This window comes from Neofelis nebulosa, chromosome 11, assembly GCF_028018385.1.
Source record: "Neofelis nebulosa isolate mNeoNeb1 chromosome 11, mNeoNeb1.pri, whole genome shotgun sequence".
Lineage (NCBI taxonomy): Eukaryota > Metazoa > Chordata > Mammalia > Carnivora > Felidae > Neofelis > Neofelis nebulosa.
Window position 1 is genome coordinate 11584834 of NC_080792.1, and position 18263 is coordinate 11603096.

At 38.5% G+C, this 18263-nt stretch overlaps 1 protein-coding gene across 5 annotated transcripts in view; it reads right to left on the bottom strand.

Annotated features, from left to right (window-relative positions):
* The window catches only part of CDH7 (cadherin 7), a 129164-nt gene that overhangs the window by 41319 nt on the left and 69582 nt on the right, over nt 1-18263 (bottom strand). For all 5 annotated transcript variants that reach the window (XM_058691855.1, XM_058691856.1, XM_058691854.1 and 2 more), the window contains 2 exons: nt 16583-16770; nt 601-854 (listed from right to left, as the gene is read on the bottom strand). In XM_058691855.1, coding sequence (XP_058547838.1) covers nt 601-854; nt 16583-16770 — 442 coding nt within the window. The remainder of the gene's footprint in view (nt 1-600; nt 855-16582; nt 16771-18263) is intronic.

Sequence of the window (18263 nt, forward strand, 5' to 3'; positions counted from 1 at the left end):
ACGTGCTTACCTATCATCATTTTGTTAGTTGCGAAGAGATCAGTTGCTTAGAACCGTGTGTCTAGTCTCGATACAGGACTATTGATAAAACACTTTAAAACAGTCCTTAGATACAGATACAGTTATACTTTTTATAAGTGGAAATAATAAACAAATACATGCTAACCAAACAGGCCAATATGAGAAAATGATCTATTGAAAGTCAATCCCTAATTTAAATTTTTTATAAAATTAGTTTTCTAATATATGCATATATCCCATAACTAGGACACGCATCACTTCATCTTTGAACACAGTTTGCTTTGAAAGAGCTCAGGATAATTGGTTGAATAGGAACATCAGCTATGGCTTGTGGATGATAACGGATGCCTAAAAATTATTGCTACATAATAATGGCCCCAGATAATCAGGTGAAACATTTTTAAATTAGTAAAATGTTGCACCGCTCTGATCCTGGTTCCTTCTGCCTCTATGGCTCAATATATATACAAAACTGGTCTTCATTTGCCATGAACCAAAAGCATCGTAACGCAGAGACATGAACTGTGAGCAAAGCACACTCTTGTAAAATCGCATAAAAGGAGAGCAATGAGCTTTTACCTCACAGGGCTGTTGGAAGAATCTGGGTCATGAGCCGCGACGGTGCCAATGATATTCCCAACTTGGGTAGCCTCCGATACCTCCATGGGGTACAAGGGTGAGGAAAACACAGGGGGCTCATCCACATCTTCCACGATTATTTTCACTGTGGTCGTGTCGCTGAAGGGACCCAAGCTCAGAAAGCGAGGGTCGGCATCTTTGTTTGCAGCTTCTATCCGGAGTGTGTAACTTGTTTTGGCTTCAAAATCCAGGTCCTGTAAAGAAAGTTATTAGGAAAATTAAATTACCAATTAAATAGTCAGCTAAGCAGAGCCTTTTCATTTATGAACGTCAGTACGCACAGAAAGGACTCCGCCACGAAAATGCACCATCAGTATTCACAAATAATAAATAATAATGCCAATCAGACTCCTTGCTGCTTTTCTGGCTCACAGACAACGGTAAGTGCTTTTCAGCTAACTTAATCCACTCCGCTGGCAAATGCAAGTCTTTTGAATATTATTTGAAAGACAACTGGTAAGATTGAAAAATCTTTCCAACAGGGATATCAATATAATTTTCTTCAACCATGTAATTTAGCTGTACTATCCAGGGGTGCACACTAAAAAGAAAGAAAAATACAACTTTCCACTGAATTTATTATTTAAAAGGTCATCTTTATTGATTTCAGGGACTCCATTCCAGTCCTGAGCTTTTATGGATGCTCCAAAGGGAGCCAGCCACACAGGATAGGTGGTACGTTGAGTTTGTGCCGTCTGAAAACACAGCCAGTTCTCGACGAAGCACGCATTGTTTCTTTCTCCACAATCCCTCTACCAGTGCACACTGTGTCTCTGTATTTGATGGTGGAGAGTTATATTCCAGAATCTCCATTCTGTAACTTTCCTAGAGGATTAACATGCTAACGCGTTCCTCAAAAATAGGGACCCAAGTTAAACCATTTGGCAGCTTTAAAAAGTTGTAAGGGCAATTAAATGCTGTCCTAGAAACGCACCATCTGTGGGGGGAAAACAAAAAAGAATGCTGCACGCAACATGCTGAAGTTGTTTGTGACAATAAAATGCTCTTTCTTCAAGGGATACAGAGCCTCAGAGTTTAATGACTTTCGATCTCAGTCTCACCACTGAAAAGCTGTCCCCAAATATCACTTACGTTCAATAAGACAAAAATAATGGTGTAAAAAAGTAAAGGCATGGTATGAAATATAACACATGATACATGTAACTCTCGTTTTTACTTAATGGTTATGTCACAGGAAAAGTATTATGAAAAGGGGCAAAAATGTAATGTTGCGAATTATAATCCAACTTCATCTATTATGCACGTGGGCACATGAGTGTTACATACATGAAGGTATGCATACATTCCAACCATCCCAAAAGGTGTGATACTAAAAAAAAAAAAAAAAACCAATGTAGTCATATAAATATAAATTAGGGGCGCCTGGGTGGCTCAGTCGGTTAAGGAGCCGACTTCGGCTCAGGTCACGATCTCGCGGTCCGTGAGTTCGAGACCCGCATCGGGCTCTGGGCTGATGGCTCAGAGCCTGGAGCCTGCTTCCGATTCTGTGTCTCCCTCTCTCTCTGCCCCTCCCCCGTTCATGCTCTGTCTCTCTCGGTCTCAAAAATAAATAAACGTTAAAAAAATTTTTCTATAAATATAAATTAGGAGATGCACATATAAACACACACTGAAAGTATATATATACACATATATGTATATATGATGTACAGAATATATATACATGTATATATATACATCTACACACGCTTAGACAAAACATAATACACATACACACATAAACCCATGTACGTACAAAATATACAAACATTCATGTGTCTTTGCAGACATATATTACATGAAAAGATTCCATGGCTCATCTCTGGTTAATACCGAGAAAAACAAATATAGATCAATTCTCAAAATAGGTTTACAATATCTACATAAAGGAGAACTTACTGGCCTCACATCGGTCTCATCCAATCGACTGTAAGCTCCAGACTGTTTTGTTAATTACTAGCATTCCCAGTGCCTATTATGAATTCAGTACATAGAAGGGGCTCAATAAATTCTTGTTGGATTAGAAAACAACTAGACCACAGATAGCCAGGACACTTGGCCACAGAGAATCCCGATGGCCAAAGTAGGGGGTGAGGGGAAGGAACAATTAGGTATATTGGTATTCTACCACAGGAAAAAAAAAAATTCTTAGAATTGCTACAGGAAAATGCAGTTTTAATTTTTTCTGAAGTTTCATATGAAAATTCAGGGGCACATGACAGTGCTCTAAACAAGTCCTTATTAGCAAATTCAGTGATATTTTTATGAGGCTACCTTTTTTGTCTTTTACCTGAAAATATTTCTGGCTCGATAACTCTCAATCAAATGTGAGAATTAGGACTACCCAGAGGAATTTTCTGGCACACGTGTGGCTCCTTCAACGAAAATTTTGATTCAGCAGATCCAGGATGAAGCCCAACCGTACGCATTTTCGAAAGGCTCACTGGGTAATTGTGATGCAAACCCTCTTGTAAGAAGCCTGATCTGTGCATTAACACCGTCTTGTCACCATACATATAACCCACTATTTAATTTGGGTACTGCTGAGAATAATAAAAAAAAAAAAATACGTACCTAAATGCATTTACTTAGAGACTGTAAACATACGCACAAACAGCTCAGATATTAACCTGTTTACTTTGTGCTTCTATGACTTATAAAACTGACAAATGATGAGAGGAATCTTATTTTTATATAATATGTATCCGTGTATGTAGAATGTGTTTTAAAAATCCTGTTTATCATCTCCTTTTAAATCAATTCAAAACCACAACTTTTAAGATATTCATTCAGGTTTATCAAAAGGGGTAACAAGTATTTCTGTATTCAAGGAAAAGTGTGACTGATATATGAAACAATAATTTAAAATCTACCACACAAATGAATGCAATTATTTTATAGCAACTTTTTTTTTAATCTGTCTAAAAGGCAACAACATGAGATACAGACATCTGGAGGCCACTGAATCATAATGAAACACAGTATCACACATGATGATTGGTTGCCTGAGAGCTATTATGAAAATAGAGCAATAAAAGAATTCATATGAAAGGCTATGAATCAAGATTACAGACAAAAGAATTGCTACACAAAATGATTTTCAGAGCGAATCAGAATAAGCCAGACAATACTTTTCAAAGAGAGGTGTGGGGTAACAGAGTTATTAAACACATAGAAGAAAAAGCTTTTGCAACAGAATTTTGATTCCTATTTTTCTTATCGATTTCTATATAAGCAACATGTTCCGTAACTATTAGATTTAACGAACAGGGCTTTACTTGGGGAAAGAAATGTTAAAGCAACAGGTGAGGAAAGGCAAAGTAAAAGGAAGGAGATGAAGGTAATGTCTGAAGAGATTATGTTCGATCTTAGAAGCTACATATCACTGGAGACCATATGTCACTGGAAATCAAACCAAAACACTGTTCATGCTGTCGCCCACAATAGCAAGCAAGATGTGGGATTAATGAGAACCTGAGTTCAAATGGAAATCACGTAGACCCAAACCAGTGATGTCATAGAGACGTATCTGGGACCTGTAGAAGCTGTTCTTTCATCTGTCAAGTGACCCGTATGTCAGAGACACCAAGAGAAAGACGCAGCTTATTGGGTATCTTATCTCCCAGACTATAAAATAGGGCTGTTTTTTGTTTGTTTGTTTGTTTGTTTGTTTGTTTTTGCCATCAGGGATGAGAAACTTCAGGATTAAAAAGAAAAAAACTGCAGAGAACAAACTGATGGTTAGCAGAGCGCAGGTGGGGTGGGGGTGGTGATACTGGCGAAGGGGATGAAGGCTTGAAAAGTGCACTCATCTTGACAAGCATGGACGAATGTGCGGAACTGTCCCATCAGCCGGCTGTACACCTGAAACTAATATGACACTATGTTACGTGTTAACTATACGGGAATGAAAATAAAAAGCGTAATCAAACACTAAGCAGTATAACTGCGGCAGAGGTGAACAACCTTTTTCCTGTAAGGAAATAATACTAAATAATTAGGCTTTGCAGGGTATGCATTCTCTGCCCCCTGCAAATGAATTAGTGTGGCCGTGAGCCAATAACGCTTCATTTGCAGGCAATGAAATTTACATTTTATATAACCTTCACGTATCACACAGCATCCGTCTTTCCTGATTTCTCCATCATTTTAAAAACACAAAACCACCCTGGGCTCTGGAGCTGTACAATAGCAGACAGGCAGTTGTTTGTCAACCCCTGATCTAGGGAGCCCAACAGAATAAGCTTATTTTTCCAGACTAGATGCTCACCCTTCTTTCTCCCATCCTTTTTACTACAATTAAAATGAACTATTCACTACGAGCATCACACTTCGTCTTCCAGTTCGTATCGCCTGCTGGCCCTTCTTTCCCACATAATTTTGTCTTCTGTTTCTCTTATTGAAATCTCAAGGATACTCGTGATCACCTTTTCTTTTATGAGTGTTCCCAGAATCCCCGTACCTAACACATAATAAACCTTATGTTGAAGGCTAACCATGAACAAGAAGTTTTATACGCATTTTTAACGTACATTGAAAACGATGCAAGGCTGGTATTATTAATTGATGTGAAAACCAAACAGCAGAGAGTTACAATGGAAGTGTAAAGTTACATGTGTAGAAGGGCAGGCACATTATGTGAACTCAAGGCCATGTCCACCCACCACCTATTCCCTTCCTGCTACAAAAAGCAGGCTTGAAGAGCAATTAGGGCTTCGTATTGTATGGCATTATCAAATTTAGGCACCTGCTTACGTCGCCGACCTCACAGGTTTGCTATAAAGTATTCCTTGCTTTAAAATACGTAGAACACTGCCCGACACTGAGTAATCGCTGTACAAATATTCACTTGGTCATTATCATTCTTAGTGCCATTATTTCCTGCTAGATTATGAGCAAATCCAATGAAAGTTAAGACCATGCCTTCCTCTTCTGGAAGAGGACACCCCCATGACACCTACACCTTCAGTAAAATCACTTAATAATATGGTGGCTTGGATTTTAAAAAAATATATCATATAGAGTGGGGTCTCCATAGTTCCCCCTGCCATTTTTAGCATTTTTAATAGTAGAACCTAAGTTAAAACATAATCATGAATTCATTTAATAAAATCAATGCACTACATTCTTCTTTTCCATATAGTTTGGCTACTGGTCTATAGCCAAAGGTGCTCTCATTAAGCTCAACGGCCTCCTTTTAGCTCTTGTTCTTTTGAGCAACGCAGAAGTTGATGTTTAAGAATTGATTCATATTAAACTCTTCTTTTTAAAAAATATTTATTGGGGTGCCTGGGTGGCTCGGTCAGTTGAGCGTCTGATTTCGGCTCAGGTCACGATCTCGTGGTTCATGGGTTCGAGTCCCGCGTCGGACTCTGTGCTGACAGCTCAGAGCCCGGAGCCTGCTTTGGATTCTGTGTCTCCCTCTCTCTCTGCGCCTCCCCCACTCACACTCTGTCTCTCTCTCCAAAAATAAATAAACATTAAAAAATATTTTTAAAATATTCATTTATTTTGAGAGAGAGAACGTGTGCATGCACACACCAATGCGTGCAGAGGAGAGGGGCAGAGCGAGAGGGAGAGAGGATCCCAACCAGGCTGTGCTGACGCAGGGCTTCACAGTCTCATGACATCTCATGTTTCATGAGATCACGACCGGAGCTGAAATCGAGAGTCGGACACTTTACCAACTGAGCCACCAAGGCACCCCCCAAGTTAACCTTTTCCTTTGCAGATTGTTCGCAGATTGTTCTCTTTCTGCTCTTCTAAACGTGGAGTGGTGCCATAAGAGCTGATTAGAGTGTGTGTGTGTGTGTGTGTGTGTGTGTGTGTCCCTGTCTATATATTTAGTGTCTTATATTTAATGTTGATTTTGTGCAAAAGCACGAAGACTGTCATTTGTAAAACACTTCTTTCTCTGGAGATTCCAGCCGTCTTTTGGATCAAAGCATATTGTTTTGTATTCAATATCCTCCCTACTTGTTGATCGAACCAACAGAAACCTTTTGTCTCCCTTTAGTAAGTGGGCCTAAAGGAGGCCATACCTATGGAAAAATAACCCCACTCACAATTTTCCCTTTACAATGATTTCAAATAAACCTACTGTCCAAAACCTTAAAAATGGCCTACAACCTTGAAAAAGGTCTCTCAGCAAGGATAAATTGAAATAGCATTTAAATACAATGATAAGAGTTCTAAAGTTACTCCCCCCAAGTACTTTTCAAAAGCAAAACACACCTTTATCATGTGCAACTGCATTATTGCCTTTATTTTCACCCTTTCTTGGGTTGTGCCCAAGGAGGCCTTCATATTTCCCACTTGCCTAAATTTAGGTAGGCTTCTTCCTGACTTTGGCCGCTGACAGCCCTTTTCTTAGACAGCTTGTATCATAAGCCCATTCTCTGCCCCTTTGAGAGGTAAATTAAAAAAAAAAAAATCTTGCCATTTTTACAGCCCAGAAATGTTTTCCTCAAGAAATGGGGAGCCATCTCTTTGAAACGTCATTATCAAGGAAGACAGACCCTCTAGCTGCTGGCTGCTGTGGAGGGTAGGAGCCAACCTTCAGTCTAAGCCTTACTCCAAGTTGTAAAACTACCCCCTGTCATAAAGGTACAAGAAAATCTACTTTTCTTTTGGGTAAAGCCAATCAGGACAGACAAATGTCATTATCTCTCTTCGTAGATACTAAATTCTAACTCGGTAGCCCTCTTTCTCACCTGACTTGAGTTTATTATTATTAAAAAAATTTTTTTAGAGAGCGAGAGAAAGTAAGTGTGCATGGGAGTGGGAGGAAGGCAGAGGGAGAGAATCTCAAGCAGGCACCATGGTCAGCGTGGGACTCAATCTCAAGACTGAGATCATGACCTGAGCCAAAATCAAGAGTCGGACACTCAACCTACTGAGCCACACAGGCGCCCTCCTCTGACTTGAGTTTAGACTGAATTATGGTCTCCTTCTCCTACTGCAATATCCTTGAAGTCTGTCTTAAGCTGTTTAAATTTGTCCCGTGCAATTTTTGTTGACAGGTGCGAGTGATTTTAGCATCTTCTGAAGGTTTTATTTGCCTTGAAAACTTTTGTGAATCATAAAACCTATGTTCAGATTTGGACAATAGAGTACTTTTTTTTTTTTATAGAGGATAAGAGAAGGGAAACACAGGTTTCAAGTTGTTATATGAGTCTATATTTGGATGCATTATGTTGATGCATTAAAAATATTTAAGGACAAATAATCTGAAATGTTGCAAAATAAGTATAAGCAAATTTAGACTAAGCAAAAAAAGATTATGAGATACCACCATGTCCAGTTTATGTTTCTAGGAGAATTATTATCTTTTCAAAAAATTATACTTTAACGCAGCTCTTTATCAGGTACTTGATACAAATATTCACATTTTGCTAATATACTATTATTACTACACAGAAAATTTTTGGTACTCTATAGGTAAATTGGTACCCCCCCAAAGATCTTACGAATAATTGCAGAAATGTTTAAGCCCGAAACATTAAGTTATGTCAACCCATTAGGAATAAAATAAAGACATACATATCGGGAGTAACTATCTCCATTATCTAGCCAAACAGATGTCTTTTGACTTCTATGAGTAATTAAATTAACATATCTTAATCTTGATATGAAAAAAAAGAGATAATTCAAGCAGGCATCATAACACATCTCCATTTCGTAACTTAAAAAAATCTGAGACAATCAGTTAAATGCACATACATTTCAGATTTTTAGTTGAACTAATCCACAAAGAGGTAGAACTGTAAGCTGCTCGATGTATTCCCCATTAACCATACACATTGATGGGGCGCCTTGATGGCTCAGTTGGTTGATTTTGGCTCAGATCATGATCCCAGGGTCATGGGATCGAGTCCCATGTCAGGCTCTGCTCTGAGTGTGGAGCCTAATTAAGATTTTTTCTCTCTCTCTCTCTCTCTCTCCCTCCCTCCCTCCCTCCCTCTGCCTCTTTCCTGCACTCATGCTCTCTCTAAAAAATAATTTATAAAATAATAAAAGAAATAAAAATACAACACATTTATATAGCCTTACCATATGCAAGTTATCATGCTAAGTGTTTAACAGTATTATTAACATCATTGATTCTCACAAGATAATACAGCTTCTAACAGATCTTTTTAACAAATCTAGAACTGAGTCAAGACAGATCGACTTTCTTGCTCCTAATCACACAGGGTGGCTCCAGTGTCTTTGTTCCCACAGACTAAGAAAGAAAATCAGAATGAATTGGAAGTATAAATCAGATCATCTAAAACAAACAAACAAACAAGAGTAGTAGGAGTTAATCTCAGGATGATGACAAAAGGAAGAAAGTGAGAGAAATCCTATAAAACTGACGTTGGAAACAAGCAGTCCATACTGGGGGGTGGGTGAGATTTGAGTGAGAGAAAGCGAGGGCTGTTATCACCAAAATGTGCACTGCCATTGTACATTACTTCAACTTGAGCACAGAATGCCTAAATCAGGAATTACCCAGATTCTCATCCAGGCCTAGTTAATGTCTTGCTTTCTCTTTTATGTTATTGTCTGGATTAGCTTTTCCACTCACAGAAATGCTCCATTTGACATATGTGTTAATTTCCTACTACTGCAGTAACAAACCACCATAAATTTAGCGGCTTAAAAAACATCAAAGTATTGTTTTACCACTTTGGAGTGCAGAAGTCTAAATCAAGGTATTGGCAGGGGATGTGTTCCTTCTCAAGGCCTCGGGGAGGGGCAGAGAGAGAGGGAGACCCAGAATCCGAAGCAGGCTCCAGGCTCTGAGCTGTCAGCACAGAGCCCCACGTGGGGCTCGAACCCACAACGGTGAGATCATGACCTGAGCCAAAGTGGGATGCTTCACAGACTGAGCCACCCAGGTGCACGCACCTCCCCCCCAACGCCTGCCTTCTTCCATCTTTAAAACGTATCACTTCTTTCTCTGGTTCTGTTATCACATCTCTTTTCTGACTCTGACTCTCCCTGCATCCCTCATATAAAGACCTTATGATTACATTGAGCCCAAGGAGATAATCCAGGATAATCTCCCCATCCTGAGTTCCTTAATTTAATCCCATCTGCAAAATTCCTTTTGTAATATAAACTATTCACAGGTTCCGGAGATTAGGATGTAGAGATCTCTCTGGGAAGGCACAGGGTTCTGTGTACCAGAACCTCCTATTGTGAATTTATTAGACTGTTTTGATTTTCATAAGCAGAAAACAGGAAACAAGACTTTGCAAAAGACTACGTTCCTGCCCAGCATCTAACACCTGGTTCACGCAACAGCCCAGGCAGAGGTCTCTATTTCCCAGCATGCACGACTGAGGATACCAAGGGATGCCCTACAGAAGGGTCTCACGCATTTTTAGGCAAGCTGAACCCAGATTATGACCCAAAGGCAGTTTAGCTCGTGTCTTCCTGGGAGCCTTTACCAAACGGTGGCAAATACTGATTTATTTTGATCCACGCAATTATTTTGTGAGTAAAGCTGACACAGGAGAGAAGGCGAGAGTAGATGTCAGCTGACCTGAGATTCTTACTTCCACCATTCCTTCTATGTGCACCGTGAAGATTTTTTGAGCTGAGTCTCTCTGGAGCACAGCTGCGTCTCAAAATCTTTTTTCTACTTTCCCAGCGTCCACAATGTTTATAGCTCCTTTCTTTTCATGTGCGTGTGTACATGTGTGTGTTGCCCACTCACTGCTCAAATCTGGACTGGCCTGTGTTGCTCTGATGAATACAACGTGGCAGCAGTGATGAGCCAATTCTAGACATCGGCGCCGCGAGTCCCTGCAGCTTCTGTTCTTGCCGTTCTTGGAAGAAATCCAGGTTAGCTGTTGGATGATGTGAGCCACATTTCCCCTCTTGTTGTCCCAGCAGACAGACAGCCACCTCCATGGAGAAGCCACCAAGCTGACCAGGAGCTCACCACTTAGATGAGCCTACTTAAGACCAGCAGAAAAATCACTCTGCTAACCCCCCACCAAATTGCTCACCCCCAAAGTCATGACCTAAAGAAAAACTGTTGTTTAAAGTAGTCCATTTGGGGGGTAATTGGTTAAGTCGCAATGGATGGCTGACACAATTGTGGAGAGACACAGAATACAAGTTGGTGGCTTCAGTTTGTGACAGGTGATGGCAGCATAGCCAGTAAAAGTGAATCAAACTAGCCTTGAAATGACCAAATGAAATGGTGGGAGGGGGTCATGTCTAGACATGTGATCTCTTTGAATTCCAGGCCCTTGACTCTTCTAATCATTTTCTGATTGGTTATATTCTGTCTTTATCACCTAAAATAGATTCCAGGCTCCATCAGTTCCCTTCTCTATTGATACTATATGCAATTACTTTTCTGTGCGTGTGTGTGTGTGTGTGTGTGTGTGTGTGTGTGTATACTTTTTTTTAAGGTTTATTTTTGAGACAGAGCTCGAGCAAGGGAGGGACAGAGAGAGGAGGACAGAGGATCTATCTGAAGTAGGCTCTGTGCTAACAGCAGTGAACCTAATGCAGGGCTCAAACTCACAAACTGTGAGATCATGCCCTGTGCTGAAGTTGGACTCTCAACCAACTGAGCCACCCAGGTACCCCTGTATGTATATATATACATATATATACACATATATATGCATATATATGTATATATATACACGTATATATATACATATATATGTATATACATATATGTGTATATATATGTATATATATGTATTTAATTTGCTTTTTGACTACTTATTTTTAAACTCTCTGCAAATACCTTAATGCTGGAAGAATAAAACAATTTCCCTTTTTTGAATTCTTCTCTGCCCTTCTAACTTAAAGTTTTCAGTTTCACCAGTGTCTAAAGCATTCCTTCCCTCACTTGATTCATTTATTTTTTTAACTAAGCTCTATGCCCACTGTGGGACTTGAACTCACAACCCTGAGATCAGCCAGGCACCTCTTTCCCTTACTTTCCATACATGCTTTAGGGAATTCTCCAGTGTCCCTTTAATTGTAATTGTCATGCAAATGGTAATGCCTCCCAGACCTAAGTTTGTACTCCAGGCCTCTGCCTTAAGCTGCAAACCCTTATTCATGACCTCCTAGACATTATTATCCAGATATCATAGGCGCTTCACGTGTATTCCAAACCATATTAATCATTTGCACACCCCTATTCAAGGACACACTTACCCAGTTACTCATGCTAGAAACATTAGTTTTCTCCTTAAATTCTCTCTCCAATTTTCTTACACAATCACTAAATCCTTTCTTATCTCTTTCTTAAATATCTCTTTCTTGGAAGCCTACCCACTGAAGGTAATTTAGGAAACAACACACCGTGGAAAAAAAGACAGAAGTAAAGGAAAAATTTGTACATTATCTGTGACTTGTTTATACTAAGCAAAAAAAAAAAAAAAATAGTGATGGACTCACTGAAAACTGTCTTTGACATACATATATTCCAAGAACATTGCTCTGATAACTATCAAAAATCAAAGCAAACAGAAAATACTCCCAAGCGAACATGGCCTTTGCCTCTTTGATCAAGACTATCATGCGGTGACATGTACATTACTATCAACTTCCTTCAGAGACTGTCAATTTCTTACTTCCTTTTTAAGACCTTAAATTCATCTCTACTCTTGGCTATTCACACACAGGTAAGTTTATACGTTGATAAGCAGAGAGCCTATACATATGCACACATGAGCATAATGATTAAAATGACAGAAGGATCTACTTAAATACATACAGTAACAATGGGTTGAATTAATTGGAAAATATAATCTGAAAGTCAGAAGTCAACTAGAGTTACTGTATTAACCTTATGACAGTCAGCCTTTAATTCCAAATCTGTGCCTTTCACGGTCAAATAAGGGAAACATCTTTGTTCCATTTTGAGGAACGTGCCTCCACAGCGGGATTAATTGAATTGGATCTTTGAAAGAAAAATGTAATAATAAGAAAAAAGAAGAATTGTGAATGTTGTCAGTTTCCTCCACTATACATCGACAGCCTTGTATGAAATGCTGAAATACAAACTTGACTCTGGGGATTAGCCCCTCAGCACTTCAAGTAGTCCACAAAGGACACGTTTCAATAACAAGATGGTAAACCCGGGAGCTCAGAAATCCTTGCGGCCGAGTTGAAGGTTCGAAGGAAACTGCGTATTTGAACTCTTTCTCCCCAGCGGTGGATGGGTGCGGGCCACCTTAAGGATCCTTCTACAGTAATGCTTTATTATTTCGTGGCTTTGGCGTCATTCTGAATTTCTTAAGGTACGAATATAAGGAGATTACGAAGATAGCACAGAATCGGCCAGAAGAAGCTTAAATATGCTGTTTGACAGTGACCATGTGACCCACCAAACACCATCTGTTGGCCAGAGAGGAACGTGTACTTGCCCTTCACAGGAAATGCGTCTTGAACACACATCCTTTTCTACTGCACTGTGACTCTATGGTAATGAAGTTTAGAAAAGCAAAACTGCGTCGTTAACCCCTGCTGAGGTCTCGTATTGCAAACTGAAGTACATTAGAGACAGGACTGACGTATCTCAAAGGAAAAGTAGAAAGCCTAAAGGACACCCCCTGTAAATTAGGATATGAGACTGCAAGCAGAAAAACTTCTAAGTGGGGAAAAAAAACCGTGTTCGCTCACATGGAGGAATATTTATGTTGACACTTGGTGAATTTTGAAGCCCTGTAGAACTGCTCGCCAAGGTTATCATTAAATCATTCATAAATGGCCAAAGAACCAGCCTGTACGGCACTTTAACTGTGAAACACTGTATTTTTGTCATAATTTTTAAACAACACTTAAACTATGTAATCATGTTTATTCCTAATGCATAGAGGGAATATTTAAGTTGCGGAAAACTAATTCTGTGGCAATACCTACAAAAACCTTTAGCCTTGTGGATTCTGCCTATTTGGTCCTATTTATAAACATTTTTTATACAAGACATGGGGGCAATAATAGCATAACTTAAAGTAATCTTCCACAGTTCTGTACATATTTCGCTTTTACTAACGTATCTTCGTTTTGTTTTTTTTTTTTAATTTTTTTTTTCAACGTTTTTTATTTATTTTTTTGGGACAGAGAGAGACAGAGCATGAACGGGGGAGGGGCAGAGAGAGAGGGAGACACAGAATCGGAAACAGGCTCCAGGCTCCGAGCCATCAGCCCAGAGCCTGACGCGGGGCTCGAACTCACGGACCGCGAGATCGTGACCTGGCTGAAGTCGGACGCTTAACCGACTGCGCCACCCAGGCGCCCCTAATGTATCTTCTTTAAAAAGACAGTTTTCCTATTCTTCGCTCTCTGCTCTTAAGTTCACTCTGTGCAAAGTGTAACATATGTAAATGTCTCAAAATATGACAACAATTTTCTCAAACGGGAATAAATCCCATTATAATCATGACAGTGCATTGTTTATGAAAAAACAAGTAACTGAAGTTTTATCATACTACAGAGTCGAGAGAAAACAAGTTCAGGTGACTATGAAGCATGGTTCGCAGGTACAAAATAACCAAATTCCAAGAGAAATGACTATCTGAATGGAGACAATGGGACTCGGCTGTCCAAATGTGAAATAATCTTTAGAGGTGTTCACAATCATCAGAATAAATACATACATCAAATCCCAGCAACACCTGGTTGTAAATGTTTTCCTATAGTTAGGAGAGACTAAAAAAACCTATCACAAAAAGGGTCATTTTTATGGATTCCCCATAGCATTCTACTGTTTTTCTAAATGAAAATTTTAAAATAGTCTAAGAACAACGGAAGAATGCTTCCTTTGTCTTCTTTCAGAATTTCCCGGTTTTAGTAAGAATGCTCTTGAGACTCAGTTTCAAAAATCCATTCTGGATTTCACAGATGATTTCACTACTCTCTAGTACAGAGAGAATACTGAATTTATGGGACTCATACAGGCTTTTGCTCACTGTACTCCCTGTGAGGCACTTCTGGAAGCATTTTACCTGGAATGCAATACAGACCCCAATTTCACTGAAACTGACTGACTACTGGAGCTCTCATATTGAAAGCTCTTGTTAATTCTAAAAATCCTTCAATGAATTCCTTGGAATTTCTAAATATATAACCTCTTTAATGATTATTTTACTGCCTCCTATCACTTTGTCGCATCACTGTCTCCTATTTCCTTAGTATAAGGGAGACTGTTTTCAATCTAGTTGGACTAATAAAGTGGTTTTGAATTTTGAACAGCAATTTAAACAAAAGGTGGATTTGAGAAGCTAGAAACAGGTTGTGAGCTCGGGAGCTTTTAAAATAGTTTTGGAGTGAGTAATGATGACCAACCTTAGGACAGTGCTAAAGACAATCGAAAAATACAAATAAACCTACAGCCAAGAGCTAATATGGCTCAAAAAGGAGAAAGAAGAGAAGTTAGAAATGACTTCAGAGCTTTAAATTTAAAAAAGAAAACAAAAAAAGTATCCTATTTGACTGTGACCAGAATTAACAACTCTCTAAAACTTCAAAAAATATTAAGAAATTGGACATAATTTTATTACTGCAACACATATCAAATATACATTTGTGTATATGTTTTTCAACGATTTAGGCTCTCTTTATAATATATGAAATGCACGTGTGCAACAAAAATAATTTCAATATATATTAAAAATTTTTCAGTATGAACAGACTGATCTCAGATGAATATTTCAGCTGAATCTTTGAAATCTCTGAGCAGCACTGTACTTTACTGCATTTCTTTTATTTTAGACAACAAAACATCTGCCAACAGTTGGCCTGTCCTAGTTATTAAAACTTTTTTACACAGATTGTCACCAGCTGAGCTAAAACAGCAGCTGTCCACTGGAAATAATTGCAGAAATGTTTTGCCCATTGGCCTGAAATCAAACATATGTTTTCCGGTAACAACTAAAAATATAACTTTCTTTATTGACATGTGTTAATTATCCAGGAGTGTTAATTACAGAGTTATACACCTGGATTGTCAGACCAGCATGAAATTCCATTATTTAGGGGGTGGGATTTTCACATTTTAATTTTCAGTACTTAGTTGAGACAATAAGACTATATTCTGTAATAATTCCTTTTTCCGTTTTTTTTTTTTTTTAATTTAACAGTTGTCAAAGATCATGTCTATACAGAGCAAAGGGAGTAAACAGCTCATTTTCTCCCATATCTAATCAGTGTTGGGAGCTAATTTAAATATACTATGACAAACAGTCTTTAGTTAGGATTATAATTTTCTATCTCCTCTGCACTTATACTTAAGGGATTATGATAGGCTTCACAACTTTTCATGCTCTGTTTGTATGAATTCTTTAAGTACTTCAATTAGCATAAACTTTAAAAAGGAATAACTGATAATGTAGCAAGTCTTCAACACTTTGGTTGCTATTTCCAAGTTTGTACTTTTTTTCACAGAGATGGAGTGTTTGTCTAGTTTGCTAACAAAGACTTGTGGTTGATTTTAGGGTTTCATTCCTGGAATAGTCAACGAAGAAACATCTTCCCCTCTCCATTAGGACATTTGAAACAGTACATTTGTGGGGTGCCTGGGTGGCTCAGTTGGTTAAGCCTCTGACTTCAGCTCAGGTCATGATCTCATGGTTTGTGAGTTCAAACTTGGTGGCAGGCTTTGTGCTGACAGTTTGCAGTTAACGTGCCAGTGGGCCTTACGGTCACAGAACTACGATAAGTCTATTCTCTTACTTAGAGAACAGACTTGCAGGGCATGATTACGAATGCCATTCGCGATTCTCTATGATTCTGACACCTAAAAGTAAATGCATAGCTTTCTTCCTAAAGATAACATAACAATATTTCCATATGGCCATTCATTTTGTCTAATACATTCTTCAATCAAAGTAAACATGGTTCTTAGTATGCTCTGTGGTGTCACCCTCCCAGAAAATAAGAATAAAGAAAATATTACCTTCTGTATAGTGATGATTCCTTCCTGTGTATCTTTGTCGACAGAAATCTTGAAAATCCCTAATCCGTCACCATCCACAATTTTGTATTCCATTTCAGCATTAGCTCCTATATCTGCGTCAGCTGCTTTGATTCTGGCCACAACAGAGGCCACTGGCAGTGATTCTGGGACATTATACTGGTAAGACCCTGTGAAATTCAAATCAAGAATTGAACAAGCTTTATACAAAAGCTAACCGATAAAACCTATTTGGTTCTTTTGCATCATCTTTGCTTAATTTGTGTTCATAGTTCATAAAAAAGATGCTGAGGCAATATCAGATAAATGACGAGTTTCATAGAGACTCGAGAAATCTCATGGTGATGGTTAGATAATCACTATAATAACAGCAGAAACAGTCTGAGGAAAGGTGTGAGAAGAATCTCGATTCCTGTTTTTCTAGTGGTGGGAAATACGCTTCTTTGAATAATAACATATATTTAAAACAATTATGAAGAAGATTACTAGATAACCATTGAATCGACATAATTAAAATATAATTACTGTAAATATTAAAAACAAAAATTGTATAGCTTAGGCTTCCAATGGGCAAATACAGGCCTAAATAGTACTGATGAATTATTGTTAGAATTTACATCACAGTGTCTGTTACTATGAAAGTGTCAGAAAACTGGGCCAGGGAGTTGATGAAAGACAATATTGGTCTTGTTTTAGCTCATAGATTTATCAGGAAGGATTACCTGTGTGGGTTTATGTAGAAGTGATTTGGAACACAACGGTACGAGAGCAGAGGCCGTATTATTCAAACAAAAGGAAAGAGAAGCAAAAACAGAGAAGCTTTTCAAACTTTCATTTGTAAAAATTCCTCTTCACCATCCTCAAAGTCAAAAAAAAAAAAAAAAAGTTTGGAAAGCAGATGACCATGACCATGAACCATCCCTTTGAAACTAGAAAACTCCTCAGAAACAGTTTTCCCTGATCTTCTATTTTTTCCTGCCTTTTCCACCTATTCCATTCCCTTCTGGTTGTTAAACGCGGTGCATTTTCACTTTCTTATGAAAAGACTCTCTTCGAGAGGAACTGAAAAAGGAAAATGTATCCATATGAAAGGACCACATGTTCAGTTCAGAATTACTATTGTTGGCAATTTTCTAAATTTTGTGACAAGTTACTGATTAAAAATAATAATGACAAGAGATGCTGATGACTTTCAAGTGATCTCTTTCACACATCTGTAAGAGACCTTAGTAAAATCCAGAAATTTCAAGGTTAGAATATTAGCTACAGGCAGTCCGGAAAATCTGAGCCTTCCCTCCTTGCCTTCCCTCACTTTGATGAGCAGGAGAGTATCTAGAGTAAGCTAGAAAACCTGTACTGTGTCTTATCCAATTATGACAACTGGAATAACACAAATTCCAAGTATCAATTCTTATCACTGTAGGCTTAAAGAAGAACAGTTAATTTGACTGTGAGCCCAATATAATTATATGATTGTTTTGTTTATTCTACAACCTTCCTCTCTTCTCCCATTATAAGGTATCAAAGGCACAGTTAAGGGTAAGTTCATTTTTTATGAATGCTGAATTTTGAGTAATTTCACTTGATTTTGTGTGGAGGCATGAAAATGTCTGTTGTATAGGGGTGCCTGGGTGGCTCAGTCGGTTGAGCATCCGACTTCAGC